Genomic DNA, 15,790 nt, shown 5'->3' with positions numbered 1-15,790 from the left:
AGAATAGAGGTCAAATGAATTTGCTCCTGTGTGAGCAGCTGAACTCTTTGTTGAGAAGGTCTAAAAATGAGCCAAGCCATGGGATAAAACAGCTTTTGTAGCACACACAAAATCTGCTGCTGTTGATTGTTAAAACTTCCATGGCTTGATACTTTACTAAATTATAGATAAAAGGAAAATCGTCTTCATGGGGTAATGAAGCCAGGCTGCTGCCAAGAAATCTGTGTTTATACCAGCGAATAAGAAAGGAAAGACTGCCATTACCTCACAGCACTTGCACCGCAGCATCATAGCGGAAGGAAACTGAGACACCTGTTTCCAGTGCAACCTCCAGTGGCAAAGGGAGACTGGGGACATCGCAGATAGACACAGCAGAAGACATGTGGCCGAGAAGGCTGGGCAGCCTATACCAGTGGGTAGACAGGGTATGTTGGGTGAGAGGTGAGGATCTGTGTTGAAGTAGTTTATGTCTGTTGGGGATTGGTGTAAACTGGGTGAGAGAGGAGCATAGAGCTTTGTATCTCTAGGAGGGGAGAGTGTTTGTGTGCCTGTGCAAGCACCTGGGGGAAGGTGGAGTGTGCCTGTTGCAATGGGGCACTGGAGGGAAGCAAGCCTGGAGTTCAGGAGAGGCTAAGGTTTTCCTCCTGAAGGGAAAGGAGGAAGGCAAGTAGCAAAGGGTGCCCTGCAGCAGGAAACAGATACTAAAGCAGCTATCCAACATACTCTGCAGAGACTGATGCATTCAGACTATTTTTCACTGAAAGGTAAGAGACATGCTCAGCTGACAAGACAAATACAACATCAAGGAGGAAGCTGCCCCACCCCAAACTGCTGATTCTCATTGGGACCCCCACGACGTTTGTGGGGCAACAAGACACCAGACATCAAGGCGACTACAACCCAAGCCAGTGGTTAGCAGCATTCATGCGGGGTAGGATGGCAACAAACAAGCCCAGGTAGAATGGGATAGAGCCTTTGGGGAGCTGCAGCTTTAGAGCCACCCCTGTCTTGCAGTCACCCTTTTTCCATTCAGATTCTCGGGACACGTCCAGCACTGCAGTAGCTGACTCCTGAGAGGCCGTCCTGTCTGCAGAGCCTGTTGCTGCTGCATGGGGATGACTGAGAGGGGTGGACAGAGGGCTGGGTGATACATTGATTATCATGGAATGCTGGGCACGTGGTTAGCCTGTTGGGAATGCCCGGGTACCCGTGCTGGGAGACAGTTCCATTCAGGCTGACAGATGGAATTGGCATTGGGAGATCAGTTCAGGTTAGAGAGAGTTATTTGCTTCTTTTTAAATACCGACACAACTTTGTAGAGATCTAGCCCATGTTGCGGGGAGGGAGACAATAACACAGGGGTCGGAGGAGAATAATTCAGACAGCCTGGTAGCACCATAGAAGGGTCCAAAAGAAAGCTCTCTCCTCTCTCTCATTCACTTGCACCTGTTACTCTGGAGCCATGGGGAGCTCTTCCTCCTGCCCCCAGAAATCCAGCTGCTAGAAACAGACAAGAAAAACAGACACCTGCTAGTCAGATGTGAGCAGCTGCAAGTTCACCACTAGGGCTCTGTTTGCAAAATACTGATCATGTGCCAGCAGTGGGAGCACTAGGAAGAGGGAGCTAGGAGAGGAAAAAAGGCAGGTGAATATGGAGGGAACCAGCTCTGAAAGCCTAGCATGGCTCTTACTGCTCTTCTTTTTTCTAATGGGAGGCCGAGGGGCTCTGCTCCATGCTCTGGCCTTGGTGCTGAATGGCACTGGTCCTATCGCAGGTGCAAGCAGAGGTAACATGCTGCAGCTAAGGGACTCAGGCACCAGACTCCCAGAGCAATGGATCAGAAGTAAACATGCACCTCACTGGGTGTAAGTGTATTCAGAGTGCAAGATACCCGGAATAACCATATACCAGTGCACTGGGGATCCAGTGTAAACACACCCCCACACACGTCACCGTTTGTTCACATTCCTGACTGAGAGGGGCTCTAGTGGAAACACACACTTCCATGGGATCAGGTCTGCCACCACAACTTATCCCACATTACTGCTGACACTCACTGCATACGTAACCGGAAAGACAATGCAAAGGCAAGTCCAGCCAGGGCTCCTTGTGATGCTATAACCCCACTGTGAGCTCGCACAGATGGGCTAATAAAGTATGTCACACTGTCTCCCACGTCCTGCATAAGCCACCACTCAGCTTTTAACATATATAAATAGGGAGTGGGAGGGGAAAAAACTTAGAATTTTATAAAACCATGTTACAATTCCAATAAAATGTGCCAGTGAGAAAGTTATGGTATGTTAAATTCTTGCATGTGATTGTGCCAGGTCTGAATTAATGCCCCATCATTCACACCCGGTCATGCCTTATTGCTTAAACAACACACTCTTTGAATGTGCCTCTTTCTCAGGAGCTCTGTTTACTGTCGCTACACCTCTATCTACCCCACCGTCATGTTGTTAGCAAGGCAGTATTCTTGTAAAACCCAGATGAGATCATTTGTGAAGTCCCTCAACATTTTATTATGCTCCTACAGTGATGGATCTTCCCTCCCACTCACTTTTAAGGTGTCTTCCAAGTCCCCCTTGGAGGCCAGTCCTCTTCATTTCGTGCCCCCAAGGGCACCTCCCACTCACACTGGGAGGCTGGATATGGCTCCCCATCACAACCACTTAGCATACTCTATTGTGTTTTCTGCAGTCAAGCAAGGTGCTTCTGTCTTCAGTGGGCTACCAGAGGCCGCCTCTGAAATGCTATTCCCCACTGGCCACAGGGGTGTGGGAGTGAATTCTGGCCCTTATCGCCCACGGACCTCCATACCAAGCCCTGCGGGAATCAGGTCTTTCCACATTTGTTTGCTGTCTCTTGGGAGATGAAGTGACAGCTCCCAGTTTCGTCCATTTGCCAGCAAGACAACTGATCATTTTTCAAAAAGGAAGCGTGGCATGAAACCAGAAGGTCCAAGGGAGTAAGGAACATCACCACCCCTGTGTGATTTAACTGGATGTGGTGGTTCAATGCCTCAAAAAGGTTCAGAGCAAGGTAGTGTGTGAGAGAGAGAGAAAATTCTGAAGAGCTCAGACACCACAGTGATGGGCAGATACAAGGACCTGAACAGAATGGGACACATTCTTTACATCACCATTGTTATAATTCATCTGTTAGAGTAGCATCTAGAGGCCCCACCAGCTTGTGGCTCCATTGTTGTAGGTGCTGCACAGGTGTAGCCCCAGAGAGCTAGGGCCTACAGAGACTAGAGAACAAAAGTACTCTTATCCCCATCTGACAGAGATGGAGACACACAGAGATCAATGACTCACCAAATGGCACATAGGAAGTCTGTGGCAAAGACAGGATCAGCATCCATATCCCTAAGTCCTACTATAGTGCATTAACGACATGATCATCTCTCCTCTCTGTATTACTGTAGAACATATGAGTTCTTAGGCAGGTTTGGATTCTGATGGAGGCAGCCAGGCCAGCAGCAGAGAGCACACGTCTAAGAGGCATGAGGTCCCCAGCTTCAGTCCTTACTGTGTAGCCTAGGGCAAATCACTTCACATCTCTGCAGCTCCATTCCCCATCTGAAACACAGGGCTAACACTCCCCTGCCAGCCTTACCAAGGCATGGTAAGGATGCTTGTGCAGTGCTTTAAATGTGGATGGCATTTATAACCAGAGATGCTGAAGACTATCACTGCAGTCAGTAATTCACTACTTTGCCTTTGGAATGCAGACTGACGGATGTCTGCACGGAATGGGTCCCCCCTTTGGCGTTGAGAGCGGAGGCTGCTAAAATACAGAGCCTGCCTGTGCTGCTGTTCCAGCTGAATGAGGAGATGCTCCAAATTGATTCAGTCTGAAGTAACAATCGGAAAAAAAAAAAACATGCCATCCAGCCACTGCTGCTGATTAGCATAGCGGCTAGGCAGAGTGCTATGCCAGCACGCAGGGGATAAAGTAGGGAGGAGGGCATGGGGGAGGTACGGAATCAGAGGGAACCTTTTTACTATTTATTATACCTAGGGAACCACAGACATGCACCACTCTTTACAGAAGAACTGGAGCCCTTGGTAAACTGGGCGCAAGCAAACAATGTGTGTTTTAATACAGCTAAATGTAGACATCTACTAGCAAAGCATGTAGGTCATACTTACGCCGTGGGGGGACTCTATCCTGGGAAGCAGTGGCTCGGGAAAAGATTTGGGGGTTGTGGCAGATAATCAGCTGAACGTGAGTTCCCGGTGTGATGTTGTGGCCGAAAGAGTTAATGCGATCCTGGGATGCATAAACAGGGGAATCTGGATTAGGAGTGGAGAGGTTATTTCACCTCTGTATCTGGCACCGGTGCGACCGTTGCTGGAATCCTGTGTCCAGATCTGGTGCCCACAATTCCAAAAGGATGTTGATAAAATGGAAAGAGTTCAGAGAAGAGCCACAAAAATGATTAAAGAATTAGAAAACTGGCCTTAGAGTGACAGACTCAAAGGGCAAAACTGACTTAGCTTAACAGAAGAGAAGGTAAAGGGCTAACTTCATTACAGTCTATAAGTATCTACACTGGGAACACATTTAATAACAGACACTTCAATCTAGCAGAGAAAGGTATAATGCGATCCAATGGCTGGATGTTAAAGCGAGACAAAGTCAAACAGGAAATAAAGTGTACATTTTTAATGGTGAGAATAACTAACCATTGGACCAATTTACCAAAGGTCGTGGTGGATTCGCTGTTACTGGTCATTTTTAAATCAAGACTGGATGTTTTTCTAAAAGAGCTGCTCTAGGAATTATCTGGGGGCAGTTCCATGGGCTGTGTTAGACCAGAGGGCAGACTAAATGATCACAGTGGTTGGTCCCTTCCGGTCTTGGAATCTATGAAAAATAGACCAGGGCACGTGACCCTGCTGTGAGTAAGTTACAATTCAAGGGCCTGCTCCCAAGAGGTGCTGAGCTCCTTAACGTCTTATGGCACAAATGGGAGCTGAGAGGTGTTGAGTACTGGCATGATCAGACCTTTACTTACAGAGCGGACAGCAATGGATCACATCCCCCGCACACTGTGGTCCTAGTCCATAACAATGTCTCTCATGGAAATAGCACCAAGCTAGGAATGCCAAGCATTACCTGGGAGATGGGGAAAGACAGACTTGCTGTGGATGTATTTGATTCCTTTTCATAATTGTTTGAAATGTTCCTATGCTACAATTCAGGTTGGAGGGAAAAGACTGGCAGGAGTGCAGGTGACAGCTGGTAGCCCATGTGAAAGGACTGAACATGGAGGAGGAAGGAGGATGTGTGGCACCCAGGATCACAAACAGTGAGAAGCCCTGGAGCTGCTTAGTGGAGGAGAGAAGAGTTAGACTTTGCTCCTTATAAGACAGATTAGCCTGGCTGTTTTAGAGAGAGGCCCAGGATCATTACCCAGGGAATAAGGGCAAGTGATTTTCGTAAGAAGCAATTGAACATCGTTGAAACAATATTAAGTCTGGTGTTTTGTTTGTTTATCCATTCAGCCCGAGATCCTGAACAAGCTCACACAGCCACACAGGGCAAAGTAGTTTAAACAATAACGCACATGGAAAGGCTGTGCAGTTACACGAGGGGACACACAAACCTCACAAGCACCATGGCTCAAGTGTCTACAGTCCTTGAATATGTCTGGGTATGAGCTGGAAGGTGCTTCTGGTGTCTCAGTGCTTTTATGAAGTGTCAATACAATGAGCGCAGGGTGACTCAGCAGCCCTAATCTCTAGACTGTGAGGTATCCAGGGGAGGAGGAGTCATGGGTCATGGTCCTGCCTTGATCTAGAGATAATCCTGCAACGCTTCTCCAGAATATTCTAGTCCAAAGCTCTTCACAGACCACACTTGTCCATGCAACCCCTCATTCTTTCATTTCACGCTGGAATGCAGTTGACTCTGGGGTGGAATACAGCTGCTCTTTAATAGCACTCAGCAACTGTACCGAACAGACTAGGAAGTGAGGCAGAGAAGAATCCTGTATCCAGTCAAAAACAGAAAGTGAACCTCAGGTAATCAGGATGTGCTTTCCCAGATTAGAACGTGGCCAAGACAGTAGGGCCAAGGCCATGTTCATAAAGTATATTCACATCAATAAGCCACAGTGAATGGCCAGGGCGGTCTAGGTTAGCTACATCACAGAAGCTGGCAATGGAACAGGCCTGTTGGATCATAAACCCCATCCTCCTCCCAAGCCAAGCAGTTCCCTACACACTTAGCCAGTGGGCCTCTCTCATCTCTAATGTCCATAAGTCTGTCCCCTTCAGCCTACTCCCAATCTATGTGAGCAGAGAAGTGACAGACACAAAAGAGAAGATAAAAAAACCACAGTGGGACAGAAGGCAGCCTATGTATGCAGCATTCAAAAGCCAACCTATCAGAACAAGGAGTAATAGTCTGAAGTTGCAGTGAGGGAGGTTTAGGTTGGATATTAGGAAAAACTTTTTCACTAGGAGGGTGGAGAAGCACTGGAATGGGCTACCTAGGGAGGTGGTAGAATCTCCTTCCTTAGAGGTTTTTAAGGTCAGGCTTGACAAAGCCCTGGCTGGGATGATTTAGTTGGGAATTGGTCCTGCTTTGAGCAGGGGGTTGGACTAAATGACCTCCTGAGGTCCCTTCCAACCCTGATATTCTATGATTCTATCACCCCACCACCCCGCTACTCAGAGAGGGCAGGATCAACACAAAGACTCCATGTCCTTTGTATTTACCAACCTGGATACAGTTTGTAAAACATGGCTCTGCTTTATCAAAGGCCTCCATCACCACACTGGCAAGTCCTGCCAAAAGAGAGCTCTGGAATGGGAACGGTGTCTCGGCTGGCCTATGAACCCATTTAGAGAGCACAGAAGACAGATAGGGGGGAAAAGAAGCCACAGAATGCAGGCGGAAAAAGCAATTATTAATAGTCTAAATGGAATTCTGACTACTTAAGCTTTATTTAAGAGCGCACCTGACTCTGTAATTACAGGGCCTTAATTTGTTTTCTTTACTACGCCAATAAATAAGGTGCATGCGGTTATTCTCTGCAAATACAAACAGGTGCTTTACAGACTGGCTGACTGAGAGCCAATGATTCGAGAAAGTGTTTAGATGGAGTCACACTCTGTTAGTGAGTGACCTGAGACAGGGGCTAGAACGTGATGGGGTTCACAGGGAAGGACTCAGCTCTTAGTCCAAGGAAAGGAGCTGGGGACAGGGGACCAGCATTGGCTGTTAAAGGGATGCAAGGGAGGCTGAAGGGACTTACATCTTTGGGACCAGCATCAGCCTATCTGAATGGCAGGGAGGGGTGACACCGTCAGGCCTCCCAACCAGCATGGAACTATGGACCTGATGGGAAGGATGGAGCAGACATACAAATACATTAATATCTAACACACACCAGCGTGTGGCACTGTGGTTCCTTCTCTCCTCTCTAGGTTGCATTTCCAGTCCAGCCCTCAGACCCTATCCCCAACCTCCTTGACAATAGCAATGGGATTGGGTTTCCCCAGATAACACCACCCGATTGTTTTTATTCTCAGTTTTATTGCTGTCCTTTTCTTTTTATCTCTTGGGGGCAATTCTGGTGCCAGATTGGCAGCCCTGGCACTGATGGCCTCTGCCCATGGGACAGACTGTAGGGAGAGCTTCCTACATGCCATCACACTCCATTGACTGTTTCAGCCCTGAGCCATTTGGGGTAAGAACAGAGTTCAACCTCTAGAGCCCAGCCAATCCTAGGCCTCTCTGCGGAGGCCCTCACAATGGCAAAGCCACTGAGTATCACTTGTAGCGGTGAGTTTCGTGGTAGCCCAGTCCCCAAAAAGGAACTGAGACCCACCAGATTTGTTTCATACAGTCAGCTAAGCTCCTAGAGTCCTTGTCCCCCCAGGACATTTGTTTCCTATTCTCTCCCAAGGGCACATTATATGAGCAGGTGGAGGTTGATGTTTATCTTTTGGTGGATGAAGAGGGGGAAGGTCTAGTTCAGACAACAAGACAGAAAAGCGTAAATCCTACAGCCACCCTCTCCCACACTGATGCAGAGGGTGTCCCCTACTGCAATGAGAACTCTGGGCTCCTGGCATAGGCAGCCCTGTGCTTTGGGAGGGAGGGGTTTATGGCAGCTCCATCTTTTGCAAATTCCAGGATGGAAGCACAGTGAATGGGTCTCCCCTGGCCTCTGCAGAAGCTCTGCCTGAGTGGTGGGGGAAAAGGAGAAGGCAGAGAGATGGTTTCCCCCACAGCTCCCTTGATATATGGGCCTCATTTGGACATACCTCAGCAACTGGAGATCTCAGCTCCTTAGAGCATGGCACATCCATGACAAAGGCCAGGTCTACACTGCGACTTTAAATCGGTTTAATGGCCGATATACCGATTTAACGCTGTATCCGTTCACACGACGTCGTCATTAATATCGAGTTAAACGGCTCCTTAAATCGATTTCGGAACTCCTCCCAAACGAGAGGAGTAGCGCTAAATTCGATAGTGATAACTCGGATTAGGGTTCATGTGGACGGAAATCGACGTTATTGGCCTCCGGGCGGCATCCCAGAGTGCAGCACTGACCGCTCTGGACAGCAATCTGAACTCGGATGCAGCGGGCAGGTAAACAGGAAAAGCCCCGCGAACTTTTGAATTACATTTCCTGCTTGCCCAGCGTGGAGCTCTGATCAGCACGGCTGGCGATGCAGTTTGAAATCGAAAAAGAGCTCCAGCATAGACCGTACGGGAGATACTAGGTCTGATCGCTGTATGGGGAGACAAATCTGTTGTATCCAGCTCCGTTACAGAACACGAAATGCCAAAGCGTTTGAATAAAAAACTCCAGGATACACAGCGCTGCGTGACAAGCGTAACGGGAAGCCAGAGACTCAAATGGACGCTCATGAAGGGAGGGAGGGGGTACTGAGGACTCCAGCTATCCCACAGTCCACAGCAGTCTCTGAAAATTATTTGCATTCTTGGCTGAGCTCCCAATGTCTGTAGGTTCAAACACAGTGTCTGGCGTGGTTCAGGGAACAGCTCCTCAGTTTATTTCCCCCCACCACCACGTGAAAAAAAAAAGGGAAAGATTGCTGTGCTATGGCGTTTGCTCAATGCACTCCGCGAAAAAGGCGCCAAAGGGTTGTCTGCTGCCTTCACAAAGGGAGGGGTGAGGCTGTACCCAGCACCACCCGGGGCAGTGTTTTCTGCCCCATCAGGCACTGTGCTCTCAACACGGAAGTGGGAACTATGGGATAGCTGAGGAACAGCTACCCACAGTGCACCGCTCCTGAAATCGATGGTAGCTTTGGACCATGGACGCAAACAATCGATTTTGGGATCCCACTGTGGACGCGCTAAACCAATTTTATTAGATCTGTTTTGTAATATCGGTTTAAGCTAATTCGAAATAATCGTGCAGTGTAGACGTACCCAAAGGCAGCACGTTCTCCCACTTGGGAGGGGAAGGCAGCTGTGTTAGCCAAAGAGGCTCCCTGCACCCTATCAGCTCTGCTTGGTAACCCTGCCCTCCCAGCTCCAGAAGAGCCTAGGGCAGAGGCATGGAGTAACAAAGGACCCCCAAATTTCGCCACTACAATATCGCACAGGCTTCTTGGAAAGACCTGGAGTTCAAAGACTGAGCTGATCACATAAAGCGCAAATCCTCCCTGTGCTTAACTGAGCTGCTCGGAAACTGTTTGGCTGGGGAGTCTCTGCCTGACCTGATCCTTGTTACCTGGTGCCCAGTCCCAAAGCTCTGACTGGATCACTGAAGCCCATGCACAGTACACATCAGACGCCCAGCATCCAGAGTAGACCCCTCCTGGGGAGTGGATCTCCAGAGCAAGCCAGGTGTTAGCCAAGATGATACCAAAGACTGCATAGTAAAGGGACCAAGAACTAGAATCACTGTGGGGCCCTTGCCCAACAGCAAGGCCTCCAGAGTCCTGGCAAACACCTACCATAGGCACAAGTCTGGATCTGACTCAGATCAAACCCAAAGCTATCCCCCTCTGGTCAGCAGCTTCTGTACAAAGCAGTTAGGGCATGTCTACACTGCAATTAGAAACCCGCGGCCAGCCCGCGCCGGCTGATGCAGGCTAAGGACTGTTTAATTGCAGTTTAGAAGTATGGGCTTGGGCTAAAACCTGATCTCCAGGACCCTGCAAGGTGTGAGGGTCCCTGAATGGGCTTCAGCCTGAGCCTGAAAGTTTACACCCCTTAGCCCAAGTCCTGCAAGCTCGAGTCAGCCAGCCTAGGCCAGCCACAGGTTTTTAATTGCAGAACAGACATACCCTCAGTGGCCTCACTTCAGTTACCAGTGGGGCAGGTACAGCCACTTTAGAAAAACCACCCCCCAAACACATTTGGGACTAATTGTTCCCTTGTTGACAGACTCAGTGGCACCAAGGCCTGAATGGGCCAGGAGACCTAGCTCTGCTCACTCCCAGAGGTGGGCGTGACAGGATCCCCGGAGCGCAGCCTGGGACTGGGGGAGTGTTGTGCCCCTTTAACTCTCTCCAGCCTGGGCTGGCTCTCACAATGCCTTGCTAGTGATCAGCAACAAACCCCTCCAGGCGCTGTTATCACCCAGCACAGCAGCATGTGGACCCTCACACACCCAGCTACATTGCATGAATGTTCCCAGAGCCACTCAAGAATCACACAGAGAAAGGCACCAGAGCCAAATCCTCCCCCCAGCTCCCAGCACTGTACATCAGGAATAGACCGTCTTGAGTAGTGCACATTTATTAATTGGTTCACCACTTCATCAATGGGAAGTGGAGATACACCAGCCTTTGTAAAACCTGTCTGATTCCTCAATTTACAACATGTTTTAGTGACAACCATATAACACAGTTCTCATAACTTCATATGCATTAATGATATGCATATATGGATAGAGAAATGACTTTCAGCAGATCATAACTTTTCCGTTGATATCGGACAAGGCATGCTTCATATGTAAGATCACAATTATATACAGATGAAGAATATGGGGGTTACAAGACCCTCCCCCAAGGTATAGTATGTCACAGTAGGCTAAGGCTATTTATGGATCCATATACCTCCAGTCCAGGGTTTGTTTACATCAGTCGCTCACGGCTCCCTCCGCCCCTTCCCACCCACCCCCAGACACATCAGATACCAAGGACTGTGCGCAGGACCAACTGACCACTCAAGGGCAGCTATGTCCCCCGTTAGAAGGCACTGGAATATTCAGACACGTCAAGAAGCTGAACACTGCAAAACCTCTCAATGGCTCCACCTTCCCTTTCTTACTCTGTGCAGGAAAAAACTCATTCAGAGCCATTATCTTAAATAAACCCCAACAAACCAGAGCTCCTACAATTAGAGCTGGAGTAAGTGATCATCTTGATTGCACAGCTGGGGTCTGAAGACTTGTAAATGCAGGGAGAAAGGCACAGAAATAGAAGAAGCTGGGAAATGGCAGAGAAACCCAGCTTGTCTGACAGGAGGAAACTTCTCTCAAAGCTGTGAGTGGAAGGGGAGAAAAGATGGAGAGGTGGATGGTACTGGGATTTCCCCCGGAGAGGGAAAAAAAAACCCACCATCAATCAGTAAAGTAGTTTAAATCATTATGCAAGCTTTCCCCAAGATACAAGTCTGCCACTGCCCCTCAATCCCAGCTTCCAGCACCCCCTGCGATTCCAGTCCTGGGCCCCAACACACCTGCACTCTTGCCCCTCAATCTTCCCCATTCAGCTTCTCAGTATTTCACCAGCCAAGCACTTGGTGTTCGGAGCTTCAGAATCCATTTGCAAATTATCCAAACCTCCAACAAACACACAGAGACAAGATCCCCAAATGAGGTGGTGGAGGGGAAAGAGGCGAAGTCCCCTGCAATGCTGCATCCTCACTTGGCCCCTGGGTTCCACTTCTCACAGCCTTGGCTAGCTGAGCCTCAAGTACAGTGACATCATCATCCAGCAGGCCTTGGCCCTGATGTGCATGCGGCTGTGGCTCAGGGAGGCCATACCCCTTGCTGAGGTCTGGGGTAGTATTCCTTGATCTCACCAGTCATTCAGCCCAGTTATAGCAGCCTGAGACTCCGAGCAGAGTGACATTTCCACTAATCCTTTTATCCCCAGCTCCAACGTGAGGCTGCCTCCGAAAATGTCAGGTCCCCAGCAGGCTGAGCTCCTTCTCAGGCAGTGGCTGGCTAGAAGCCTGAAAGCTGCCCTGCCATGCTGGCGTGGTCTCATATGCTGTCTCTCTGGAGAGGTCCCCCGAGTGCCACCAGATGTTCATGTGGCAGATCCAACGGGTGAGGTGAGGTGGCCTGCCACACTCCGAGACAAGGGAGCCACAGGAAGCTTAGACAGTAAAGGGGAGGGCAGACCATCTAGACAACCAGCAGCAGCCCAAATCCTGATCCAATTGGACTCAGAACCCCGCCCTGCCCCACCTATCTCATGCCGCTATCTCAGAAAATCACCTCTTTGTGTTATCATTAAAGCCACTTCTCCTCTAGGGCCAAGAAGTTTAAGAGCTAAGAACTTCCAGCCTTTACATGAGGTCAGACACCAAGATGAACAGCGAAGCATGACAGACAGCTCAACGTCTGGGCTTCATCCATCATCACGCTTTATTTTCTTACTTCAAATCAACAGCTCTTCACACTGTGAAATGACAGAGTTAGGAGAGGTCTCTTCATTTGAGTGGCTGGCATGATGACCAGGGAAGCTCTCCAGGGTGCAGGCAGGTAATACCAGAGATGATCCAAGGCACTATAAGAAGAAGGTAACCGTGACCATCAGGCATGGAGAGGGCCCTACGGCAAGAAGATGTGTCTGAACAAACAACCAGAAGCAGGGGCTGAGCTTTCTTTGGACAGGAATACAACAGTCAGAAGAACAAATGTATTTCCTCCTCTCAAGCTCCATGCTCCCACGTGAAGGACGAAGCATGCCTAGGACATACCACCAGAACCCAGCTACTTAGTTTAAACAAAAAAAGAAAAAAAAAGTTAAGGATAGTAACTGAACAATGTAGGTACCTATAGTAGCAGACCCAAGCACTTCAAGGCAAGGAAGGGAATCTCAAGCTAAGGATGTTTAAATCTTACAGGGCCCACATAGTAAACAGACATTTCATCACCACACAGCAGCCTTAACTCTGACCCAAAATAAAAGTGATCTGTCCAGCAATCTCAAACTACAAAACTGAGCTCTCTCTGAAAGAGAAGTAACAGTTGTATATGTACACACTAATGGCACATATTGATCAGCCTCTAATGCAAGTTCACCTACACAACATTACCACAAATCAATAGTGATGTTCCTTATCTATTATAGACAATATTACTCCCAAGAAATAGCAACCACAGCTACTTTACCCAACAATTCAACTGTCCAGTGCTAAATGCATTATGCAATTTCCCCATTCAACAGTATCTCAAAGAAAATATTTAGATTTCCAACCAAAATAGCCAAGGGTATACATTAAAAAAAAATCCATGGGTCAGGATTAAAACTGTTGTACTGTGATGAACTATGCATTCCTTTATGCTCAGTAAGAGCAGTGTGTGTTTATTAGGTCGGCAGTTCAAGTTCTGTGACGTCCTTAACTATTCATGTGTTTGATTTTAAGTGCTTGGGTTTTGCAAATGGCCTGTTAGGTAAGTACATTGCTGTCACTTAGCAACTGTAACTAGCTTTCACAATGAAGCTTTTAGGCATTTGTGTTAACGTGAGCTCTGCGCACGCAATCAAGTGGCAAGTATATCCCATCTCTTTTCACCAGTAACATGCCAGTATAGGTGGTAACACATGCCCATAGAATCAGAAAGATGATTTTTTAAAAAGCTATGACCAGTTTCGTTGAAATGGCTGACAGCACACAATTCAGAGCAAGCACATGGGCTCACACACAGTGCACCAGAACTCTCACAATAACCAAATCAGCCCACCTCTAGTCCTTATGCTGGAGCTCAGAGGGATCTAATCCCATATCACTCACTCAGACAAATTATTTCAGGCCCTTGATGTGCTTTGCACACATGCTGATACTCCAGCCTTTTCTGAAGAGAGAAATGTCACCCATCAGCCTCCAGTGCTTGTATGTTGCATGGGACACAGTCCAACCTTCCCAGATACTCCTCTGGAACACTGGATGCTACCTACTGGCTTGCCTCCTTCCTATACCAAATTCCAGAGCACCACTTCCTTACCATCTTCCCTTATCCTCCAGTAACTTCCAGCAAGAAGTATCTGTGCCCTGGGCCCACCTCAAACGCACATTTAACGAGTCCATAATTAGGAGCACAGCTGTCAGCCACGTGCCTGAAGCGACAGCAAGATCTGTGTCTGCAAAGCCCTCTGTATTTGTTAAATGTTAATGAGCAGTGCGGGCTCAGGCTCTGCACTAGGGCACGCTGCCACCACCCCACCCCTGCCCCACAGTCCTCTGAATGCCACAGAAAGGGAAACTTCCCCTGCCCGCTGCAGGGGTGCTAATGAGGCAAGCGCTTGTTACATCCACAATCAAAGCCAGCCCAGTTCTTAGACACCTAAATGTGTTGGCTTCCCAGCAGGAAAGAACTGTTCAGTGCCCTCACTTTCCCCACACCTCCCTCTCTGTGCCCTTGTCCCCCATCCCCTTCACTCTTCTCTTCTACTCCCTTCCTTAATTCACTTTTCGTTACTGCTCACTCCTTCTCCCTCCTGCATCTCTCCTTTCACCCTTGCCCCTGGCTTCCCCCCGAGCGGTGACAGCCTTGGAGATAACCTTTCCAAAGGGAACAGCAGGGCAGGGGGGCAATGTTACTCACATGTAGCGCAGATGAGGGTTCTTGGCAAAGGCTCGCGGCTGGATGCTGCGAAGTCCTGAGTTCCTGATTGTCCTGGAAGGAGATTTAAAAGGACAGTGATGAAGTAAAGATTGAGGATCAATGGGCACTCAAAACCCTTTGCTAAACTTGAGGAGACGGTCAAGAGACAATGCCCATAAAACTGAAAGTGACAGGCTGAGCAAGACAGTTTCAGGAGCGGACGCTCGGGGAGTTAGCGAGCATGGGGAGGATTGAACACTTTAATCACTCGCCTCAGAAGACCCGGGTAAGGTCACAAATACAGAGGAGTCTGGTTGTCTCAACTTAATCTGATAGACCCAGTACTGTCAAGAGCAGGTGTAGCATGAGCAGTCGCTGTGTAAGCCTCTCCTATGCAGCTCTGCCAATGCACCGCAATCCTGATTCACAGCATGCTCTGCTACTGCAGCCCTGGGCTTCCCCACATAGCATTATCAATGCACTTCAGTCTTTACCAGCCGCACTCCCTGCTATTCCAGTCCTGAGCTCCCAAAACACACCTCTGCCAGTGTCCCTCAATCCTGACTGCATCCCCTCTGGTCCTGGCTACTTCTGGTCCAGAGTTTCCTTAGGCTCATTGTTCTAGAGATCTGTGATAGACATATACATCCTTTGGGGAGCACCACACAGGTTTAACCCAGGAGAAAATCTCTTTGCTTTGAGCACTTGAAGACAAGTGAGTTTTTCCCAGCATGATAAGAAGAGCCAAAAAGGATTCTCTTCCTCTTGTGCTCTGGCAGAGCTAAATCAGCACCAGGGCCATGATTTCTTAATCTCCTCTATGGACGAGATACCAGACTCCATTGCAGCTTTCCTACACTAAATCTCAACCAGCAGCCCAGGCTGCGTAGGCTGGGGATTGGTTCAGTGCTAGGATTGGTTCAGTGCTAGGGAGCCGAGCACAAGAAGCTGAGCGATATACTGTAGGTTTCCCACTGAAATGAGGTTGGAGAGTT

At 48.6% G+C, this 15,790-nt stretch overlaps 1 protein-coding gene across 3 annotated transcripts in view; it reads right to left on the bottom strand.

The window, feature by feature from the left end:
- The window catches only part of NTRK3 (neurotrophic receptor tyrosine kinase 3), a 456,641-nt gene that overhangs the window by 234,981 nt on the left and 205,870 nt on the right, over positions 1–15,790 (bottom strand). For all 3 annotated transcript variants that reach the window (XM_032806496.2, XM_032806497.2, XM_032806499.2), the window contains one exon: positions 14,796–14,867. In XM_032806496.2, the coding sequence (XP_032662387.1) occupies positions 14,796–14,867 (72 nt within the window). The remainder of the gene's footprint in view (positions 1–14,795; positions 14,868–15,790) is intronic.

The sequence above is a fragment of the Chelonoidis abingdonii genome, chromosome 9 (genome assembly GCF_003597395.2).
Source record: "Chelonoidis abingdonii isolate Lonesome George chromosome 9, CheloAbing_2.0, whole genome shotgun sequence".
Taxonomy (NCBI): domain Eukaryota; kingdom Metazoa; phylum Chordata; order Testudines; family Testudinidae; genus Chelonoidis; species Chelonoidis abingdonii.
Note: the sequence above shows the minus strand (reverse complement) of the source record. Positions and strands in the feature narration are given on the sequence as shown.